Source organism: Nothobranchius furzeri, chromosome 15 (assembly GCF_043380555.1).
Source record: "Nothobranchius furzeri strain GRZ-AD chromosome 15, NfurGRZ-RIMD1, whole genome shotgun sequence".
NCBI lineage: Eukaryota > Metazoa > Chordata > Actinopteri > Cyprinodontiformes > Nothobranchiidae > Nothobranchius > Nothobranchius furzeri.
This window is the reverse complement of record NC_091755.1, coordinates 27,436,071-27,456,494: the sequence shown is the minus strand read 5'-3', so window position 1 is coordinate 27,456,494 and position 20,424 is coordinate 27,436,071. Positions and strand designations below refer to the sequence as shown.

General features: G+C 41.9%; 1 protein-coding gene across 8 annotated transcripts in view; it reads left to right on the top strand.

Annotated features, from left to right (window-relative positions):
- The window catches only part of scn8aa (sodium channel, voltage gated, type VIII, alpha subunit a), a 47,757-nt gene that overhangs the window by 22,408 nt on the left and 4,925 nt on the right, over nucleotides 1–20,424 (top strand). For 5 of the 8 annotated variants that reach the window (XM_070545135.1, XM_070545132.1, XM_070545133.1 and 2 more), the window contains exons 15-26: nucleotides 4,032–4,205; nucleotides 4,318–4,674; nucleotides 4,762–5,235; nucleotides 5,854–5,971; nucleotides 6,315–6,469; nucleotides 6,559–6,732; nucleotides 11,522–11,644; nucleotides 17,987–18,271; nucleotides 18,661–18,714; nucleotides 19,681–19,818; nucleotides 19,906–20,010; nucleotides 20,089–20,359. In XM_070545135.1, coding sequence (XP_070401236.1) covers nucleotides 4,032–4,205; nucleotides 4,318–4,674; nucleotides 4,762–5,235; nucleotides 5,854–5,971; nucleotides 6,315–6,469; nucleotides 6,559–6,732; nucleotides 11,522–11,644; nucleotides 17,987–18,271; nucleotides 18,661–18,714; nucleotides 19,681–19,818; nucleotides 19,906–20,010; nucleotides 20,089–20,359 — 2,428 coding nt within the window. The remainder of the gene's footprint in view (nucleotides 1–4,031; nucleotides 4,206–4,317; nucleotides 4,675–4,761; nucleotides 5,236–5,853; nucleotides 5,972–6,314; nucleotides 6,470–6,558; nucleotides 6,733–11,521; nucleotides 11,645–17,986; nucleotides 18,272–18,660; nucleotides 18,715–19,680; nucleotides 19,819–19,905; nucleotides 20,011–20,088; nucleotides 20,360–20,424) is intronic. The other 3 variants (XM_070545137.1, XM_070545138.1, XM_070545139.1) reach the window with 1 other exon arrangement.

Genomic DNA, 20,424 nt, shown 5'->3' with positions numbered 1-20,424 from the left:
TCATGGCTCAGATAACTTGGCTATCAGTCTTTTCTTTGGTCTTATGAGCAATTGTGAGTACTGGCACTGTGATTTCAGCTTATTAACAGTGGAGCAAAAGGTTTTTGGCAGCAACTTATTGTGCAACTTGTCCCACTTAAAACGATGAGAGAAGTCTGTAATTTTCATTATAGGTACACTTCAACTGTGAGAAACAGAATGCACAGGAAATCACAATGAATGACTTTTTAATAAAGTTATTTGTATAATGATGCAGAAAATTAAGTATTTAGCACTTTTAAACAAGCAAGAAATCTGACCCTCACAGACCTGTTAGAAGCTTATCTAGCCTTCATTCATTATTTGTATCAATGGCACCTGCTTGAACTCATTATCTGCATAAAATAATAATAATAATAATCAATTTCCCTCTGGGATTAATAAAGAATTTTTGAATTGAATTAAAAGACGCCTGTTCACACCAAGTCAGACTCCAACCTCCACCATGACTAAAACCAAAGATCTGTCTAAGGACACCAGGGATAAGACTGTGCACCTGCACAAGGCTGGGGTGAGCCAATCTTCAAAAGCCAAGCAGATTAGTGAGAAGAGATCAACTGTTGGAGCAATTATTAGAAAAATTACAATTAGCCATGCCGCTGCAGTCACGCTAATGGGACTCGTATATCTTGGCATGAGTCCAGAAGGAGTGGTATGGTTCCAGATGGATATATAGTTGGAATATGCAGATCATTTTTTTGTTTCAGTTAGGGTTAGAGAAAAAACATAAGAAACTGCTTTGACAACTGCCTAGAACGAAAACAAGGAGAAACTAACAAAAGAATGAAAACAAACAAAAATCATCAACCAACAATGCATGCTCAGCAATGACAATGTTCTTGATAGTACAATATTGTAAATGGTAGCCACAGACCAGTTAGGTGCTTGTTGTGAACACCTGTGTCCACAAGCGCACGTGTGTGTATGAGGTTGTGTGAAGGATCCCATGCTCGGCCTTCCCTGAGAACAATTAGACCAAAGATCCCCGGGTCCTCCCTATTGGATAGGGATGCCAGGAGGATCACCACAGGTAGGGCCATGGACCTTATCTAACAAGAGCTGCAGGGAGCTGTCCAGCAGCTACAGCACAGAAACCTCAGGGGATGCAGCAACGATCCAACAGAATTTGCCTGCAGCCGTCTATCCCTGAGCAGACTGGGATATGGATCTAGAGACTTAAGGCCCCAGGGAAACACACCCCTCTCAGGAACCCAACCAGGCCAGGAGGCAGACCCCATCAAGCACCTTCTGGAAAAGAGCCAGGGCACACCCCAGCACTCAGCCCTGAACACCAAGAGCCACCAGTGCACCAGCTGGCAGGGGTCCTAGATTCTGATAGGGTGTTTGGTAGGACCAGAGAACACATTCTCACACCCTAAGCGTAGAAAAGTGACGCGGTGTGACCAAGCTTTTGCTTCTGACATGCAGGGGCTCCCTACGCGTCGGGAGGCAACACGCTGTGCCAGAGCACGCCCACGGTAAAACGGAGATTTCACTGACATTTCACCTCTAACCTCTAGCGATTTAACCTTCCCCTCACCCCCATCCTAACCTTAACCCTGTATGTCAGTGCAAAATTTCCGTTAAGTGTGTTTGAGAGGAACGATGAAACGCAAAACAAAGCTTTACATGTGCAAGCTGGTTAAGGTTAGGATGGGGGTGAGGGGAAGGTTAGATAGCAAGAGGGTAAAGGTCACAATTCGGTCAAATGTCCTTTTTACCGCTGGCGCTGGATACCGATGCTCTAGCACAGCGTGTCTCCTTCCAACACGCATGGGCTCCCTACGCGTCGGAAACAAACGCTTGGTCACACCGCTTCATTTTTCGATGCTTAGGGTGTAAGAATGCGTTGAAAAAAGATGCCTGGCCTCAATCTTCCTGCTCAGATGTACGGATGATGTATGATGTTCTAAAGTGAATTTAAAACATTGATGTGAATGTTGCTCACACCCCTCTGCCAAGTGACAGCTGGTGTCAACATGGCCCCACCCAAAGCCCTCAATGTTTACGTGTAATTTAAAATAGATGATTGTTCACCGGTACCTGAGAAGAGGCTGGATGGCCAGCATCCCCCACTGAGTATTGTTCCAAGTTGCCACCCCCAAAGCCCTGCATGTGTGTCAAACGAAAACAGTGAGTGTCAATCAATCAATCAATCAATCAATCAATCAATCAATCAATCAATCATTCAATCAGTCAGTCAATCAATCAATCAATCAATCAATCAATCAAGTTTTATTTATATAGCGCTTTTCACCACCCTCAAAGGGGGCCTCAAGGCACTGGACAAGAAAAAAGTAGCAAGTCATAAAAACATTAAAAACAAAATAAGAACATAGACATTTGTAAGAAAAATAAAATGCCAATGAGATTAAATTTAGATAAAAGAAAATTAAAATTAAGTAGTTAAAAGAAAGCTAAGAACAAAAAAATAAATATATAAAAACCAGAAACCAAAAGCATTAAGAGAAAGCCATCCTATAAAAATGAGTCTTCAACCTGCTCTTAAAGACTGCCAGTGATGGGGACTGTTTGATTGTGAGTGGGAGCTGGTTCCAAAGAGAGGGTACAAGGACTTGAAATGCCCAATCACCACGAGTCTTAAATCGGGTACGAAGGACAATAAGCAGTTTCTAGTCAGCCGACCGTAATGACCTACAGGGAACATGCTTTATTAAGAGCTCCGCTAAGTAGGTGGGGGCACTGCTTTAAAAAACTTAAACAAAAAAAGCTGAATTTTAAACTGTTTCCTGTATGAGACTGGGAGCCAGTGAAGAGAGACCAGCACTGGAGAAATGTGGTCCCTTTTCCTAGTTCCAGTCAAAAACCTAGCAGCACTGTTCTGCACTAATGGCAGGCGATGCACAAGAGTGTCTATTTTTCCAAATTAAAATTAGGACGCGGGCAACCATGACGGCACAGAAAAGAGGCATCCTCCCTGCACCCCAGTGATGAACCTCTATCCCACAGCCCTATGTATGTGAAAATCAGTCTTCTGATGGAGCAGTAAGAGTGAAGCTACAAGGATGGGGAGAAAAGGAGCAGAGGCCAGCTCTCCAACTTACTGGTACCCTACTAGGCACCCCCATTTTCCAAAGTTCACCGAGTCAGGACCCCTTCCCAGTTAAGGAAACATGGCCCTAGACCTCAATCCAATAGAGAACCTGTTGAAAGAGTTGAATCCGTGTTACTCAGCGACACCCCCAAAACCTCACAGTTCTGGAGAAGATCTGCATAAAAGAATGGGCAGTCTGGTGACAGGAAACATGTGACCTCTGCCATTACCGGTCAAGGTTACATTACAAAGAATTGAGGTGAACTTTTGTTCTACAAATTAATTTTATAAAAGTCAAGCAATGTGATTGTCTGGAATTGTTTGACATTCTGTCTCTCACAGTTGTACCTATAATCACAGATCTTTGCTCCATCGGTTGCTATCAAATACTTTTTTTGCCCCGCCGCAGTATTTCGACTACCCAAAAGTAAATTTCATAGAAAACTTTTCTCAACTCCATGACTGATGGGTTGTGCTTAGTTATTATTTTGCATTTGTTTGGACACAGCTGAAACACATCATCTCAGGTTTCAGACAAACGACACATACCCTGATTTTAGGCTTAGATCTTTTAGAAGCACAAAATGAAACTGAACTTTAACAGGAAGATTGTTAAGATTGCATATTTGGATAGTTAGGGTTTCCTGTTTATGTTCTTTGCAAATCAACCAGTCACAGGTAAAAACAATGCTTACTGTTTAGAGTGTTGAATTAAACCAGTACATCATATTTGAACAGTTGTCTTGGATCTGATACATGAAAAATACAAAATCCTAAAGTAAACAGAAACTTGATGAAGGGTGAGGGTACTTGCTAAAAACGAGTTAGGCTATCTTTTAACAATTTAGGGAAATAAATGAACATTTTAATATAAAAGTTTGTTTTCTACTGTTAAACTCGTCGTTAGTCTGCTCAAAGATTCTCTCCATCCTGACAGGTGTTCACAGGGATCTTTGCAGGAGAGATGCTTTTCAAGCTTGTGGCTATGGATCCATACTACTACTTCCAGGAGGCCTGGAACTGCTTCGATGGATTCATCGTGACTCTGAGTTTAGTGGAGCTGGCTCTGGCTGACGTTGAAGGCCTCTCTGTGCTGCGGTCCTTCCGATTGGTAAAAACTCATAGAGAAAGTCACAAAAATGAGGCACTTCAGAGGGTTGTGATGGCATTTTTGGTGATAATTAATTCCCGTCTTCCTTCTTTTTCTTCCTGTCTTACCTCAGCTGAGGGTGTTTAAGCTAGCCAAGTCCTGGCCCACTCTCAACATGCTGATCAAGATCATTGGTAACTCTGTAGGAGCCTTGGGAAACTTGACTCTGGTGCTGGCCATCATCGTTTTCATCTTCGCCGTGGTGGGCATGCAGCTGTTTGGAAAGAGCTACAAGGACTGTGTGTGTAAGATCGCTGCCGACTGTGAGCTTCCCCGCTGGCACATGAACGACTTCTTCCATTCGTTTCTCATCGTCTTCCGGGTGCTGTGTGGTGAGTGGATTGAGACCATGTGGGACTGCATGGAGGTGGCAGGCCAGGCAATGTGCCTCATCGTTTTCATGATGGTCATGGTCATTGGTAACTTGGTGGTGAGCGTCCAAACTTGCAGGATTTTTTAAAGAAGGGGTTAAATTTAGAAAAAGTTCATTGAGTTGATTTCTACTTTGTCTTTTAAGGTGTTGAACTTGTTCCTTGCCTTGCTGCTGAGCTCATTCAGCGCCGACAACTTGGCTGCAACAGATGACGACGGTGAACCCAACAATCTGCAGATTTCTGTCATGCGCATCAAGAAAGGCATTGCATGGTTTAAAGCAAAAATGCGAATTCTGGTGGCGAGTCTACTGAGGAAACCACCAATGGAGGATGAGCAAAAGCCTCTGGATGACATGTACGACAAGAAGGTGAACTACATCGGTAATCACACGGGGGTGGACATCAACCGTGACCTGGATTACGCCAAGAACGGTAATGGCACCACCAGTGGAATCGGCAGCAGTGTGGGCAAGTATATGATCGACGAGGACCACATGTCGTTCATCCACAACCCCAATCTGACGGTGTGCGTGCCTATAGCCGTGGGAGAGTCTGACTTTGAGAACCTCAACACAGAGGACTTCAGCAGTGAGTCAGACATTGAAAACAGCAAAGAGGTCAGTTAACAGTAATTGTCTTCATCTGCTTAAAAAACAATACATTCCCCTTTTATGTCAGACATCAACCAGTAAATGAAGATCCTGCATTCATGTTGCTTAAACTCTTTTGCTGCTTCGAACTGTGTGAGAAGAGTACGTTCATGGGTGTGGCTGTGGGCACTCTGCTCTGCTCAGACTCTAATGTAACTCCATTACTCAGTAAAAACATCCAGAGTGGCTCTAACGGACAGACAATGTGGAAGAACAAATGCCCTCTGACATTGGTGTTCTCTTTAAATGCATTTAGACGACTTTCAAAGCCAATGCTCGGCTATTTGATATTCCATTCAAGTGTTTGTGTGGATAATATGTGATGCTCATGACGGATGGGAAGCTCAGTACTTAAAGTCCAAGTTCGCAGAAAAAACATTTTTTACTTTTAATTTTTGAAGCTTTAATTTACACTAGAGACCACTGCAAATGTACTGAAAAAATTTGCTTTGTGAGCTCCACTTTTATTTCCTGTGATGAAAACTGAAATGTTCTCATGTATCTGAGCTCATGTACTGCTGCCACGTTTGCATGTTTATTTGTGTTTGTCCACATCTGCACTGAGAATATCTATTTCTCCTGCAGCTGGACGACACCAGCTCTTCGGAGGGTAGCACCATCGACATCAAACCAGACGTAGAGGAGGTGGTGGTGGTGGAGACGGTGGAGGAATACATGGAGCCAGAGCCATGTTGGACAGATGGTGAGGCTGTTGCTTCTACTGAACCCATTACCTCCACTCCACAGCACGTAGACTCCTCCCAGGCAGGGTGAAGGAGAATTTCATTATGAGGAATCAGTCAGTCCATGGAAACTATTTATCAGTCTGTATTTCCATCAGATATCTCAGCACAGTTCAGAAAAGCATTTGTGGATACAGATTTTTATCTATGAGACTGTAATAAATACACCTTTAGTTTCATGTCAAATTCTAAAAGGTACAATGTGAACGGCATGCTTAGGTTTATTTGAGCACCCAGATGAAAACATTAGGCTGGATTTTGTAGATAATATGTGATTTTGTCTCTTTTCCTGTGTGTCCTCAGCCTGTGTGGCCAAGTATAAATGCTGTGATGTGGATATCACGCTGGGCTGGGGGAAGAGCTGGTGGTTCCTCAGGAAAACCTGCTACCTGATAGTGGAACACAACTGGTTTGAGACCCTCATCATCTTCATGATCCTCCTCAGTAGTGGTGCCTTGGTAAGAAAGGCATTTACATTCTCTGGACGTACTTTGTGCTGCCTAATTCTCCTGCTGTCTTGTCTTTGACTGTTGCCGTTTCTCTGCAGGCTTTTGAGGACGTGTACATTGAGAAGAAGAAGACCATTCGGATCATTTTGGAGTACGCCGACAGGGTTTTCACCTACATCTTCATCCTGGAGATGTTGCTAAAGTGGGTTGCCTATGGCTTTGTCAAGTATTTCACCAATGCTTGGTGTTGGCTGGACTTCTTCATTGTGGATGTAAGTCAAGCTCCATATTTGTTGATGTGTAAACAGTTTGAGTTGTTCATTGGTCCTCAACCACACCCTGGTCCAAAAACTGCATTCCCACAGACTTCTGATGAAGGAGCTAAAGCTAATCTACACAAATCATTAACATGTTGTTGTAAATCAGGGTAAATTTGGTTCAATGTTGTCCACTGGGTGTGGTTAGGCTTAAAAAGTGAAAAATGAATGAAGTTGACTTGCATCAGGTGAGAGGATGTGTTGTTTTGAATAGAAGTGATTTTGTTTATTTACTCCTCCCATACGGACAGTGTTTTACAAGGCTTTACTGCAGTCTGTCCACATAAACACACATACCTCCATCACCTTATACAGCTCCTTCCTGCAAAACGTCTTAAATCACTCTGAGGTGCTTGAATATGTTCATTGTTCTTCTGCATCAGTGCCTAAAACTATACTAAAATAATCTGTTCACCAATTTCAATGTTTATTTCTATTGTTTAGAATTTTTTTCCTTACAATCAAATTAGGTAACAAAACTGGATACGATTTGCCTCCAAATGACAACAAATTAGATCCAGCCTGTCTAGAACTTGTATCAATTAAAAGTCCATATTCAAGTCATGTTCAGAGAAATGTCAGAGAAGTGTTCCTGTAGAGCTGTCTCTTCCTGTGAGATGTTTGATACGTGTCCTCTCTCTCTGTGTACTTGCTCTGCTTCATGTGTCAGTCAAGACTGAAAGTCCAGAACCGGAGCTCTTGTTTCTATCCTCCGGCAGCCTCGCGCTAACCTTCCCATAGATTTCAGATTGGATTAAAAAACCCTAACCCCAGCCCGGTTGTAGATTGGAATAATCGGGCTGTTTTAAAGTGCATAAATTTAACTTACAAGCTGATTAGGCTTGGTGTGTGCAAGGTAGCCCAAATGGATAGAATAAGAATGGAATTCTGACTTTGGCCTTGAACTAACCACCTCTCCACAGTGTTCAACACCTCAACCAATTCCTGTGAATGGACTCCTCTCAATGGTCTGAAGTTTCCATGCGGGTTTATTTTAATCTCCTCAGTCCCTCCCCCATTCAACAAACACGCATGCAGTGTTAGATAGAAAATGTTCATTCAGCTTAGCTGTTATACACACCACCAGCTAATGGTAATTATTGGTGATTATGGTAATAACCGTAACTATTCTGAACTGGTAAAGAGTTTGTATCGATCAGAGTGAAATCCCAGTGATCTGATTCTGGTTATTCCCACTGCAGACTCCCCTCCCATTTGTTGTCTGTCTCCAAACACTTGGGGCAATGGGGGGTGTCATGTTTCCCAGCTTGTGAACAGATTATAACAAGTGACGTCCCGTCTCCCCCTTTGCACTCGTCCCTCCTGTCATTCCCTCTCGGAAGTGTAACTTCAGGAATGTGGTGATGTTGTGCTGAGATGTAATGATGGTGGGTGACAGGCAGCTGGCGGTAAGTGTGGTCTTCACTAGCTCACCCCTCAAAAGAATATCAAATTCTGCTTGATGAGTCTGGGCCGTGTTGTAGCCTGACTGTGCCTTTGCTGTCCTGTGTTGTGCGGTGAACACATTGCCGTCATTGACTCAGAAAGGAAGGGGGCACCATCATTAAACCGGCCTGTGTTTTTCTACGTGTGAATCTTTTTCCTCATTATTTCCCTTTGTTTGTGTCTTTATGTTTTCCATTTTATTTATGTTATTCAGATTTTTACCATAATTTTCTTTAACATCAGGGAGGTTGAGCACAATGCTAAGATGGCAGCTATTTCCAGAAAAATGAAGCATCTTTTCATTGCTGAGCATCATTTTTGTGGTAAAAGTTTTTAGACATTATTAGTGATTAGTTTGAGTGGACTTTTGTGAAAAAATATAGAAATTTTCCCAACTTGGAGAAACGGGCATTCATTCTGGTTGAACAGATGAGCTAACAGCTAGGCATTGTGAGGTCAGATACAAAATGAAGTCCTGCCAACTTAAAACAAGCTTATAAAAAAAAAAAGACAGAGTGGTAAATGTGAAGCTGACCCAGCCTTTCTGTGGTACACAGCTACTGGCTACCATCATATTCTACCGGATGTGAAGTGTCTCATCTTGGACGCGTCGCTGAAGCGTAGCGCGTATCTATGAGTTCATTTTTTAGGCACTTCACTTACAGAATGCGTCAAGTTCAGCAGTTTAAATTACGTTAGACAGGAAGTCAAACATGAAAGCAGTGTAAAACATCTGGCAACTTTCAAAATAAAAGACACATGCAGATTTTCAGTTGATTAACTTGTAGAAAAGTACATCATTATTGGTGAAACTTCTTTGGCCGAAGTAAACAGAACAGAAAGTGAACCAGAACCTTTTGAAAACATGTTTCCTTCTTTCTCCTTACTTATTATCGTGTGAACAGCTAAAATCACGTGTGATCTTGAAATTCTCTGGTAATTTCGTGACCTCACAGGACCAGCTGTGTAGAAGCACCTTTGCTGCTGATTTACATCTGAAATGTCCCTGGAGGGAAGGGGTGCGCCGCTAGGCCTGCTGGGACAATGCATCTATTACGTTAGGCATCTGGTAGAAAGCCAGAGTTACCTCAACAAAAATATTGTCCAATCAGAAATAATCTCTGTTTCTCTAAACTGAAGCAGGTAAGATATTTTTTTCCTGCCGTTTCCATAGAATCCCATGTTAAAAGATCTGAGTCGTCCCTTTTAAAATGAAACATTTAGGGTTTGTTTGTGTTAGACTGATAGGTGCCACAATTCATTCGTCTTTCTTTTTTATCATTGTTTTGCATTGTTGTGTTATTTTTTTGTTTTATTTTTGTTTGCTTTGTGCTGTCGTCGTCATGGGATCACAGCTCCAGATGTCACTGGCCTTGACTTGCAGAGCTCACTGAGAAGAACGTTGAGACGTCGCGCCACCACACTGCTGGCCCAGCAAAGGGGGGGCTGAGCCCAGGCACCCCAAAGGGGGGCTATCCAAGTGGGTCAGGCTGAAGGTGACAATTACCCCAAACACAGTAGTGTAGATAAAGGCAAAATCATTATTTTACTGTGTACTCATCAGAGTGGCTGCTTATGTGTTTACAAAGCAGAGTTATTGATTTAAAAGCTGCTGAGTAATTGCTTTGAGCAGAGTCGATAAAATCCAAACGAGGACCACATCTAGATGACGTGGGCTTGATTTTTTACAAGAGGGAAGAAAGATAATCCCTTTTGAGATTTAATTGAAACATTTTTATATTTTCTGATCACTTCACCAGTGAAAATGAAGGTTTTGCCTATTAAAACTTCCCTCCGTGACTTTGATAAGCTTTGGATGTTGTGCACTTCTTGCGGTGAGTTTGACCAGTTGGTGTCGGTGGCTGGTTGGAGGTGCTTTCACACGTGTTTACCGTTGATATTTTTCCTTATTTGTAAGGAACTGGGGCTTCCCCTTTTATCAGTAGCTCCAGCATTCAGATCAAGAAATTGGAACAAAATTTATCACAGAGTCTTGTAAGTTTCTTTCTTCATTTCACATTTTGAATTTAGCATAATGTGCATCCACCAAAAGACTCCATCTTTAAAATGCTGTAATGGGATTCTTAGGGTGACCTCTCCAGGGTCCAGCAGTTATCATTACCCCTCAAAGAACATTAGTCCAGCTAATGGACCACATTTCCCATTTGTCTATTTCCTTTTTGCTCAACAGTGCAATGATGTTTGCATGGCTGGTCTAAATCGGTTATTTAGCTCCAAACCACTACTTTGGCCACAGTAGCTACTGTTCTTACTGATATCTTTCAAAGTTTCCAACATTTATTCTGAAGAGATACATAGATGCCCAGTTTTGACATAATTAGACGATTTATTGAGCATGTAAACTAACATTTAAGTTGTCTTTTGGGTTTGTCGCTGCTGGATAGGATAAGGGGCTGCACCAGTTTCTTTAAGGTTATGTGCCGTTATTGTCAACTGTGCGTAACTTGACTGTACTCTGTGTTCTTTTGTCCTTTCAGTGCCATCAAGTGCTAATAACTATATCAGGTGTGCCCTTAACCTCCATCCCTGTTTTTCTTTTTTTACGTGTGTGTGTGTGTGTGTTTGGTTCCTGTGACTGTGGCTCTCCTGACTGACTCTAAATGCTGTTGATTCTGTTGTCTTATAAGAGAAAAAAAAGGCAAAAATGACACTCTTGTACATGTTTACCTGTATTCTTTCTCTTAGGTTCCATTAGTTTCTCTGTCTTAAATTTAATGGGAATTTATGCCTCAGCCCAAGAGCGACAAGGAGAGACAATGTTAGAGGGGCAAGGGTAAGGCTCTCAAGTCTGTTGGGTTTTTATCAGCTTCCACAGGGCAGCCTCTCTCCTTACCCCCTTCCTAAATGCTCCCCCTCTGCTCTTCCAGTCCTTCCACTTGTATCTTAACCATGTAGCACTATTCTCTTCCCTAATTTACCCTTTATTTGAGTTTTATGTCTTTATCTCCTCTCTCTCTCTTTCTCAACTACAAGTTTCTTTGCAGGTACAAAGGACTTTTAACATCTCGTCAACTGCCCCAAAATAACAGCCAAAAAACCCTCATGGCCTACTGCAACTAAAAAATACTTCACGCACAAAACCAGTACTAAACACTGACCTTCTCTCTCAGTGTGTATATACATGTATAAATCCAATGTTATATATGCATATACATGCAAAGATTTATGTGTGTATGTCAAGCAACTCTCCGCCTACACCAGGGCCGTCTCTCTTCCCTAGTGAATATTCTCACTTCTAACAGTTTGGAACCTCTTTTGCTTCTCTGTTTTTGTGTAGGTGTCTATAGTCAGCCTTGTAGCTAATGCGCTGGGCTACTCCGATCTAGGGCCCATTAAATCACTCAGGACACTAAGGGCCTTGAGACCCCTCAGAGCCTTGTCACGTTTTGAAGGGATGAGGGTAAGATCCAAAGCTAAGCAGCTGATCCTTCCGCATGCCCATTCAACAGTTTAAAGCATGCTGATCTACAACAAAAAAGCAAACTAAGAGGACAAAAAACCTGATTTTAAACCAGGAAATGAGAGCTAAAAGCCAACTTTCCATGCGCAGTCCTGTGCCATGCCTTTGTTAGAGCGAAGGAATAAGTCATGATGCAGCTGGGAGACTCAGTAAAGTAATAGTAAAGTTTACTGCTCGCATATTAACAAATATTTCAATTGAACTTTCAATTTTTTTTATAAAAGTGATTTGAAAACAAAAGTACCTTTTTTTTAATAAATAAAGCTGCCTCATCACATAAAAGACAAACTACAAGTGCTGATGACTTTATTTTTACTTTGTTTCTTATTAATTGGCCAAAGTGGATGCGAAATTGGTCAAAGCGAACCAAACTTACATGTCATCTCATAGAGCATTCAAATCAAGATTTCAGTCAACCACTGCTTTCAATTAAGCTCCCCCTCCTCTCCCCCTTCCACATGCCCCCTCCTGCTCCCATAACCCTCCCCCACCCCCAAGCTCACACCATTCCTCAATGCATCTGGCATCGAGAACAACCAGTAGGAACCGGGGAACTGCACAACACCAAAAACTTCGGCCCAGTCACTCCAAAGCTCTGCATGCAGGCCGGCTGGGAGACAACCACTCAGAGGAATCTGTCTTTTTTACAGAGCACAAATGACTCACTGCGACAGTGCCTGTGGTTACTCTAGCCGTCTCTTTCCAAACCTGATTTGATTGGTCGTCTATGTGACTGGTGGTAGCGATAGGTTGCACCTGGTTGTTTTCACCTCTCTCTCTTTCTGAATCTCTCAGTCTCTTGAAACAAATCCTCTTTACCTCTCACTATTCTTGGACTGGTTGTCTTGTCTTCTAGTTTGAGGTTCTGCTCTTCAGCTCAAACTTCCCCCACCACCCTCTCCTCCTCCTCCTCATCCCCACCTATGTGCAGCGCTGCGCGGCACCCACCCCACCCTTCTTCCCCCCGTCCTTTACCTTCACCCCCCACTTATCCCTCCACTGCTCACTCCACCTCGACCCGGTATGGCTGGGCCGGACCGCTGGAGGTTCCTCACACACTATTTCCTGCTTGATCAAGGTCTTTCTGCATCAGGGATGGAGACAGAAACCACACACACTCCCAGTGTTGTGGCTTTGGGAGGAAAGTATTTGTTAAACTTCTGCTGGTGGTTTGAGGAGTCACAGAAACTGATCTGCTACCAATTCCCTCTGATGGCAGTTTTTTTAAATTAGTACTATTGTTACCAATGTCTATACTGAAAAGATTAAAGCTGTTTTAATGCTTTTTTGGAGGATACAGGCAGAAGCTTAGCAAATATGTCAGGCAGCCATTTCACAAAAATAGAAACATTTCTGCTATCATGTCATAGCACCACATACCGTAGAGCATACAGCAGGCCCTGGCTTCCTGTTGCCTTCCACTCCCACAGGAAGTGAAACTGGGAGGCAACAATGTGCCCAGTAAAACTGACTTCTGGGTGGGTGGTGGCCCATAGCTTGACTAGCTCTTCAGCGCTCAATAAAAGCATCTCTCAACCATAGGTAGAAAATGTGTTTCCTCTATCACTAAGTCCCAAAAATGACAAACCAAACTGGGGAGGCCTCTGACACCATTGACTTAATAAAAGAAATCTTCAAATTTGTTTTGTATTTATATCTCATTCATACTTGATATCCAGCAACTAAAAAGTGATGTCATGGCACATGAGCAGACATCAGCGTTTTTAGGCCTTGGATAGATTTTATGGATGCGGTTACATGTAAATTTAATAAGTTTTGTCAACATCATGTCATTTTTGGGGTTGGAAAGCATTTGTTTAAAAGAAGTTATTGCTGCTAGTAACATTGCCCTTTTGAATGAACTCATTGGCTGGGTTTATGGGGTAAGAGAGGTGAGGGCAGCCCAGTAATACCACAGAAAAAAACTAAGGAATTTGACCCTGCTGTATCAGTTTTATTTTTATATATATTATATTTATTGTCATCAATTAAGGTACTTTTTATTTCAACTGAAAAATGAAAAATTTGAGGTCAAAGCAATAAATAAATGAGTAGGGGCGTATGAATGGAGAGATGACATAATGAAATATACAGATCAGCTTCAGTTTGGCACAATGTGCTTCCCAAAGTACAGCAATTATAGATCATTAAGGCAGCAATCCAGTTTGCCCCTTTCATGAGTTATGCATGATTGTTTTTAGAAATCTGTAAAAGTGATGGTCCTACCCTCTACAGTGATCTAAGGTAGGCAACACATCCAATAATAACCCTGACACCAACTACAACAGCTGAGTGAAGTACCATCAGTAATCCTTGAAGATGTGAAGGCAGCATTGAAAATGATTCCTACTACCACCATCACTGAAACCACTGAGATGAAATACACTTTAGCAGCAGTGATCTGTAAGATGCTTGTCTATAAGAGGATGAGCAACTGTCAGAGCTCCAGAAAGGCGCAATGAGAAAACTAGCACCCAAGATCTACAGCCAGATACCCATACCTGAAGCACTAGAAACTGCCAAACAAAGGCTCCAAGCCTTGGCCGGGAGAAAGTGAATGCAGACAAATAAGCCAGCTCTTCTGAAACCCAACCATCTAAAGTGAACTCTCAGTGGCAGGGTAGTAACAGCAGAGCAGACCCACCAAGGCTAGAGACTGAACAGAAGGGCATATGGGAAAAGGATTATTCACACAACAGCAATGCAAAGTGGCTAGTCGTTCTAAAAGAAAACTACAAAGCCTGACACAACCTGTGCACGGCCTGGATTGATTACAAGAAAGCCTGTGACTCAATGCCGCATTCTTGGATCATTGAATACTTGAAGCTGTACAACATCAACAGGAGTCTGGGAGGAGAGCCTTCACTGAGGCTAATTGCAGAAGTCTCCATCAACTGAGGCATATACCAAGGAGACACCCTGTCCCCACTGTTGTTCTGCATGTCTGAACCCCCTCAGCCATATAATCAACAAGAATGGGTATGGACACAGGCTCAAGAATGGACCCACAAGCAGCCACCTCCTCTACATGGATGACATAAAGCTGTACACCAGGAGCGAGACATAGACTCACTGATCCACACCACCAGGATCTACAGCCCTAATATTGGAATGTCATTTGGACTTGAAAAGTGTGGTCAGATAGTGATAAAGAAAGGGAAGGTAGTCCACACAAAAGGGGTCTCACTCCCAGAAGAAACTATAGCAGATGTTGAGGACAGCTACAAGTAGCTTGGTATCCCACAAGCAAATGACAACCTTGATGAAGCCGCAAGGAACGGAGCCACATCCAATACCTACAATGAGTAAGGCAAGTCCTCGCAAGTCAGCTTAATTGCAAGAACAAGATCAGGGCAAGAAACAGCTATGCCCTGCCAGTAATCAGATATCCTGCAGGAACAGTAAGCTGGCCAAAGGAAGACATACAGACCACAGATGTCAAGACACTGAAGCTCCTCACCATGCATGGAGCATTCCATCCCAAATCCAGCAGCCTGAGACTGTACAATAGCTGTAAGGAAGGCGGCCAAGGACTAGTGCAGTGTTTCTCAACTCCAGATCCTCAGGTCCCCCTGAGTTATTCAGGTGTGCTGATGCAGAGACATGGAAAACATGCAGGACAGGGGTTCCTAAGGACTGGAATTGAGAAACACTGAACTAGTGAGTGTGAGAGCCTCTGTCCAGGATGAAACATCCAAGATCCATAAGTACATCAAGGATAATGCTCCCAGAAGATGACATTAACGCTGGAAATACCATCATGAGAGGTCACACCCCTACATGGGATGTACAGTACCACTGACAGATGACTGAAGAGGCTGATTTCAAGAAATCCTACCAATGGCTAGAAAGAGCTGGTCTGAAGGACAGCACAGATGCACTCATCATGGCTGCACAGGAACCGGCCCTGAACACCAGAGCAACAGAGGCTAAGATCTTCCACACCATTCAGAGAGGCCCCTGAGACAATCCAGCACATGACTGCAGGGTGTAAGATGCTGGCAGGGAAAACATGCATGGAACGCCACGACCAAGTGGCTGGCATCGTGTACAGGAACATCTGTGCAGAGTATGGACTGGAAGCCCCAAGGTCAAAGTGGGAAACACCCTCTAAGGTGGTCAAGAACGAACAAGCCAGGCTCCTGTGGGGCTTTTAGATCCAGACCGACAAAATGGTGATGGCAAACCAATCGGACATTGTGGTGGTGGACAAGCAACAGAGAACAGCCGTTGTGGTTGATGTAGCAATACTGAGAGATGGCAACTTCAGGAAAAAGGAACATGAGAAACTAAAGAAGTACCAGGGCCTCAAAGAAAAAGTTGAGAAAGCCTGGAGACTGAAGACATCGGTTGTACTTGTGGTCATTGGGGCACTCGGGGCAGTAACCCCCAAACTGGAGGAGTGGCTAAAGCAGATCTCAGGATAAACATCAGATACCTAAGTCCAGAAAAATACAGTTCCAGGAACAGCTAAGATTCTGCACAGAACCCTCAAGCTCCCAGGCCTCTGGTGGAGGACCCAAGCCTGGAAGCATGAGACCTCCTGTGGAGTGTGGGATGAGAATTTATTATACATACATGCATTTTACAAATAAACAGCATCTTGTGAGAATAATAATTGTAAAACAATGTGTTCTAGCTCCACTGGCTGGCATGTTCATGAACAAGAGGTGTTCCCAGGGATGTAGGGAGAGGTGCTTATGGTGCAATATCTTTTTCTGCCTCTAGATGGTACCCTCTGAGAAAAGAACTGGATTTCTGCTTTAAGGCTCTACTTTGCGCTATATTCATTTACTTGCTGCCATGTAGTCTGTGAACAGCACACTACTATACATAAATAGTATTAACTCTAAATGAGAATTTGAAACATTATATTTTTGCAGCGTTGCCAATATTGATGCTTTAATCACTATGTGGACTGTTATCATAACCTCTGAACCGCTGTTGTTCTTTAATGGGTCATTCTAAATGTAGATAATAAACATTGTGCTGTAGATGCTTCTTGGACAAAGCCAGAAAAAACAAATGCCTCTAAGACAAAAAATGTCAGAACTTCAGCCGTAATCCCTTTCGGCTCTATCTCTCTATCCACACATTTCTCTATTTATTTATGTATTGATTTGAGCGGATTCTGGAGATTGCCCAATGCCATGTAACACGCATGTGTAATAACTGCCGATGCACATTATGCATTTTTGAAAGCCATTTTCCCTCTTTCTGACAATGCTTTCCACACAGCATGGCCTTTCTTTATTTAAATTAGGCTCAGAAGTTTTTGAAAATGATAAAATTGTAGCTTAGATGAAGGAAAGAGTCATTCTCTCAGCAGATGCACTGGCCTCACTGTGGACAATTAAACAACAATCTTTTTTGTGTCCTCTGCATTTCTTGTAAATTTTGCCATTTGGGACAATATTTGACCAGTGAGCCTTTTTTAAGCTCACTGCTGAGAGAATCCAGCTCCAGAGCTTCTCCCTGTCTGTTTGCAACGAGGAGGGAATATGGCTCTACAAAACAAGTCTGCCACAGAAATGCATGCTCAGCTGTCTGCCTGAGAGCTGCTGGTTGGCCTGCCTAACACTGGTAATGAGCGGTTCAAGATGTGCTGAGCTTATAAAACTACAAGAAGTCAGACTGAACCATTAGTCAGACATATATTTTAAAAAAGCATTGGAAACCATAAAGAATGATGTTAATTAACTTGTAGCTATAATAGAAGGAGTCACTAAGTTGGGGTGGTTAATGTTGACACTTCATAATGGTATGGCAAACGCTTCTTTTTTTTTTACTTTAGAATGGGCGACGCAAACATGTAAGATACTCCGAAAAGAGAAAGATTCTTGTGATTTATCCAAATTGAATAAACAAGCTTGTTTAGATTTGATCAGCGAATATTTTTTCTTGTTGGTTCAGTGTCAAAATAAAACTTTAAAATTATTATTTAAATTCAAATAAAAAAATGCATGTAACAGTAAGCAAACATAAAACCCACAATGCTTTCTTCAAGTTTTGTGATTATACAGGCCTTCAAATAAAAAAATGAAAACCTTTTATGTTTCATGTTAATTTGATTAAGAGTCAAGAGTCAGCATTTAGCATATTGAGGAGTTCAAGCTCTTCATTTACTTTAGGATGACATTTTTAAATATTAACTGATAATATGTTAAAGTTTCAAGTGCAATGCCATAACAATATGTAGTGTCCCATCTCAGGAGTAAAGTGGAAAGCGTTGCATTGATGATTCTCAGACTGTTATTGTTTTTCTCTCCTGGTCTGGTTTAGGTGGTAGTCAACGCCCTGGTGGGTGCCATCCCTTCCATTATGAATGTGTTGCTGGTTTGCCTCATCTTTTGGCTGATTTTTAGTATCATGGGGGTCAACTTGTTTGCGGGGAAGTACTACTACTGTTACAACGAGACGTCAGAGGAGTACTTTCCTGTGGACGTGGTCAACAACAGGACTCAGTGTTTTGCGCTTATTAACGACAACAACACTGAGGTCAGGTGGAAGAACGTCAAGATCAACTTTGACAATGTGGGCGCCGGCTACCTTGCTTTGTTGCAAGTGGTGAGCGTCGTTCCTCCTCTCCTCTTCTAACTTCATTACTTGTTTCCTGCTAAATGTCAACTGTTTTCTCATTTTCTGCACTTTTTGTCACTTTTGTTTGTTTTACATAAAGGTTTGTTGTTTCTTTAAACTCCATTTGCTTTCACAGCACTATGACACAGCCTTTTTTCATTTACTGTGAATATAGGCGCACTTCTCCGTGTCCTTTTTCTTCACACATGTTCCTTTCCATGCACAAGCTGTACCACATGAATGCATCACTTTCGGTTTGAGTTTGAGTCTTTATTAATAATTGCATAAATTTTTTTTCATTTATTTTCTTTTTGGGGACTGTTTGATTATCTTGCAGAAATATGTGATTATAATAATATAATTTTTTTATTATAAAGGCCACATTCAAAGGATGGATGGACATTATGTACGCTGCTGTGGATTCCAGAGGGGTAAACTTACTATGTCTTCTTGAATGTTTGAAAATGCCTGATCGCTGTCACCTAGGCTTTCTGCTGAATTTAGCCAACCAAGTTATGTCAGCTGGTACCACAAAACCTTGTTGTTTAAATGTGAAGAGGAATATTGTTGTTATACATTTTTCTGTTAAAAGTAAATGTATATTACGCTTTACATTTTAGCAACTAAGTTTAGTGGAATTTGTTGACATGACTTGGTTAAGTAAATACTACGTTTTACAGCGTATGTTTAATGGAACCAGTTGACATACACTGGAAAAGTAAATTCAACATGTCTTTTGTTAAAGTGTACAGATGTTTTTAAGCGCCAGCAGCTGGACAATTTAGATTAGCATCAAAGTTGAACGAGGCATGAGCTGGATGCAGTTACCAGGCAACAAGGGAAGATGCAGACTTCCAAGAATTATTCTCGTTGTATTTAGTTTTTTCTAATAGACACAGCTGTAAACTGTAGATGATTTAGCTACTTTTAATCATCTTTATTCTGATGTACACTTTTTTCTGTTATGCTATAAGATAGCCATACACTGACAATTTGCTTTAAATTTAAATTAACTATGTTTCTCCAAAGGGTTCAAATGAAGGCAACTTCTTTGGTTTCTTGAAGATGTTTCGCTTCTCATTCAAGGAACTTTGCCAATAATAAATTTAATCAGTACAGCGATTCCCACACAATAGAGGCTAACAACTCCAGTGATTCCCCTGGGAGAAGGGTATTCACTAGTAGCATCTGCTCATTAAGCAACAATAGACAGCTACAGTTAACCTGACCATCCCATATTCCAGTCAAAATTGACAAAGCTTCTCAGATGAGAAGTGAAACATCTTCAAGAAACCAAAGAAGTCCAGTTGCCTTCATTCAAACCCCTTTGGATTACCATGACCTGGATGACTGAGAATCTTCATCAGTGTGTTAAATATGTTTCTTTGTTCTTCAAGGTGGAAGACCAGCCTGATTATGAGGTCAACATCTATATGTACATCTACTTTGTTGTCTTTATCATATTTGGGTCCTTCTTCACCCTCAACCTCTTCATTGGTGTGATCATTGACAACTTCAACCAGCAGAAGAAAAAGATAAGAGCAGCTCCATTTGTAACTCCTCACTCTCTCGTTTTAAAGATCTGAACGTGGTTATGACCAAAGTTTTGTTTATCCCTTTACTTTGGAGGTCAGGACATCTTCATGACAGAGGAACAGAAAAAATACTACAATGCAATGAAGAAACTAGGGTCCAAAAAGCCCCAAAAACCCATTCCGCGACCACAAGTGTGTATATTTTAGAATTGTTAGTGCATATGATCAGGTTTTATTTGGTCTGTTTCATTCTGTGTTTTTGTCTTGCAGAACAAGGTCCAGGGCTTGGTGTTTGATTTTGTGACACAGCAAGTCTTTGACATCTCCATCATGATACTAATTTGCCTCAACATGGTCACCATGATGGTGGAAACAGATGATCAGTCAGAACAAACAGAAAATGTTCTCTACTGGGTCAACTTCATCTTTATTGTAGTCTTCACCACAGAGTTCCTGCTGAAGCTCTTTGCTCTGCGCCACTATTACTTCACAAATGGTTGGAACATCTTTGATGTGGTGGTCGTCATCCTGTCAATTGTTGGTGAGTAAAAAAGGGAGAAGCTACTTAAAAAGCCCTTGAATTCAGTTTTATTTTGATTTTCTTCT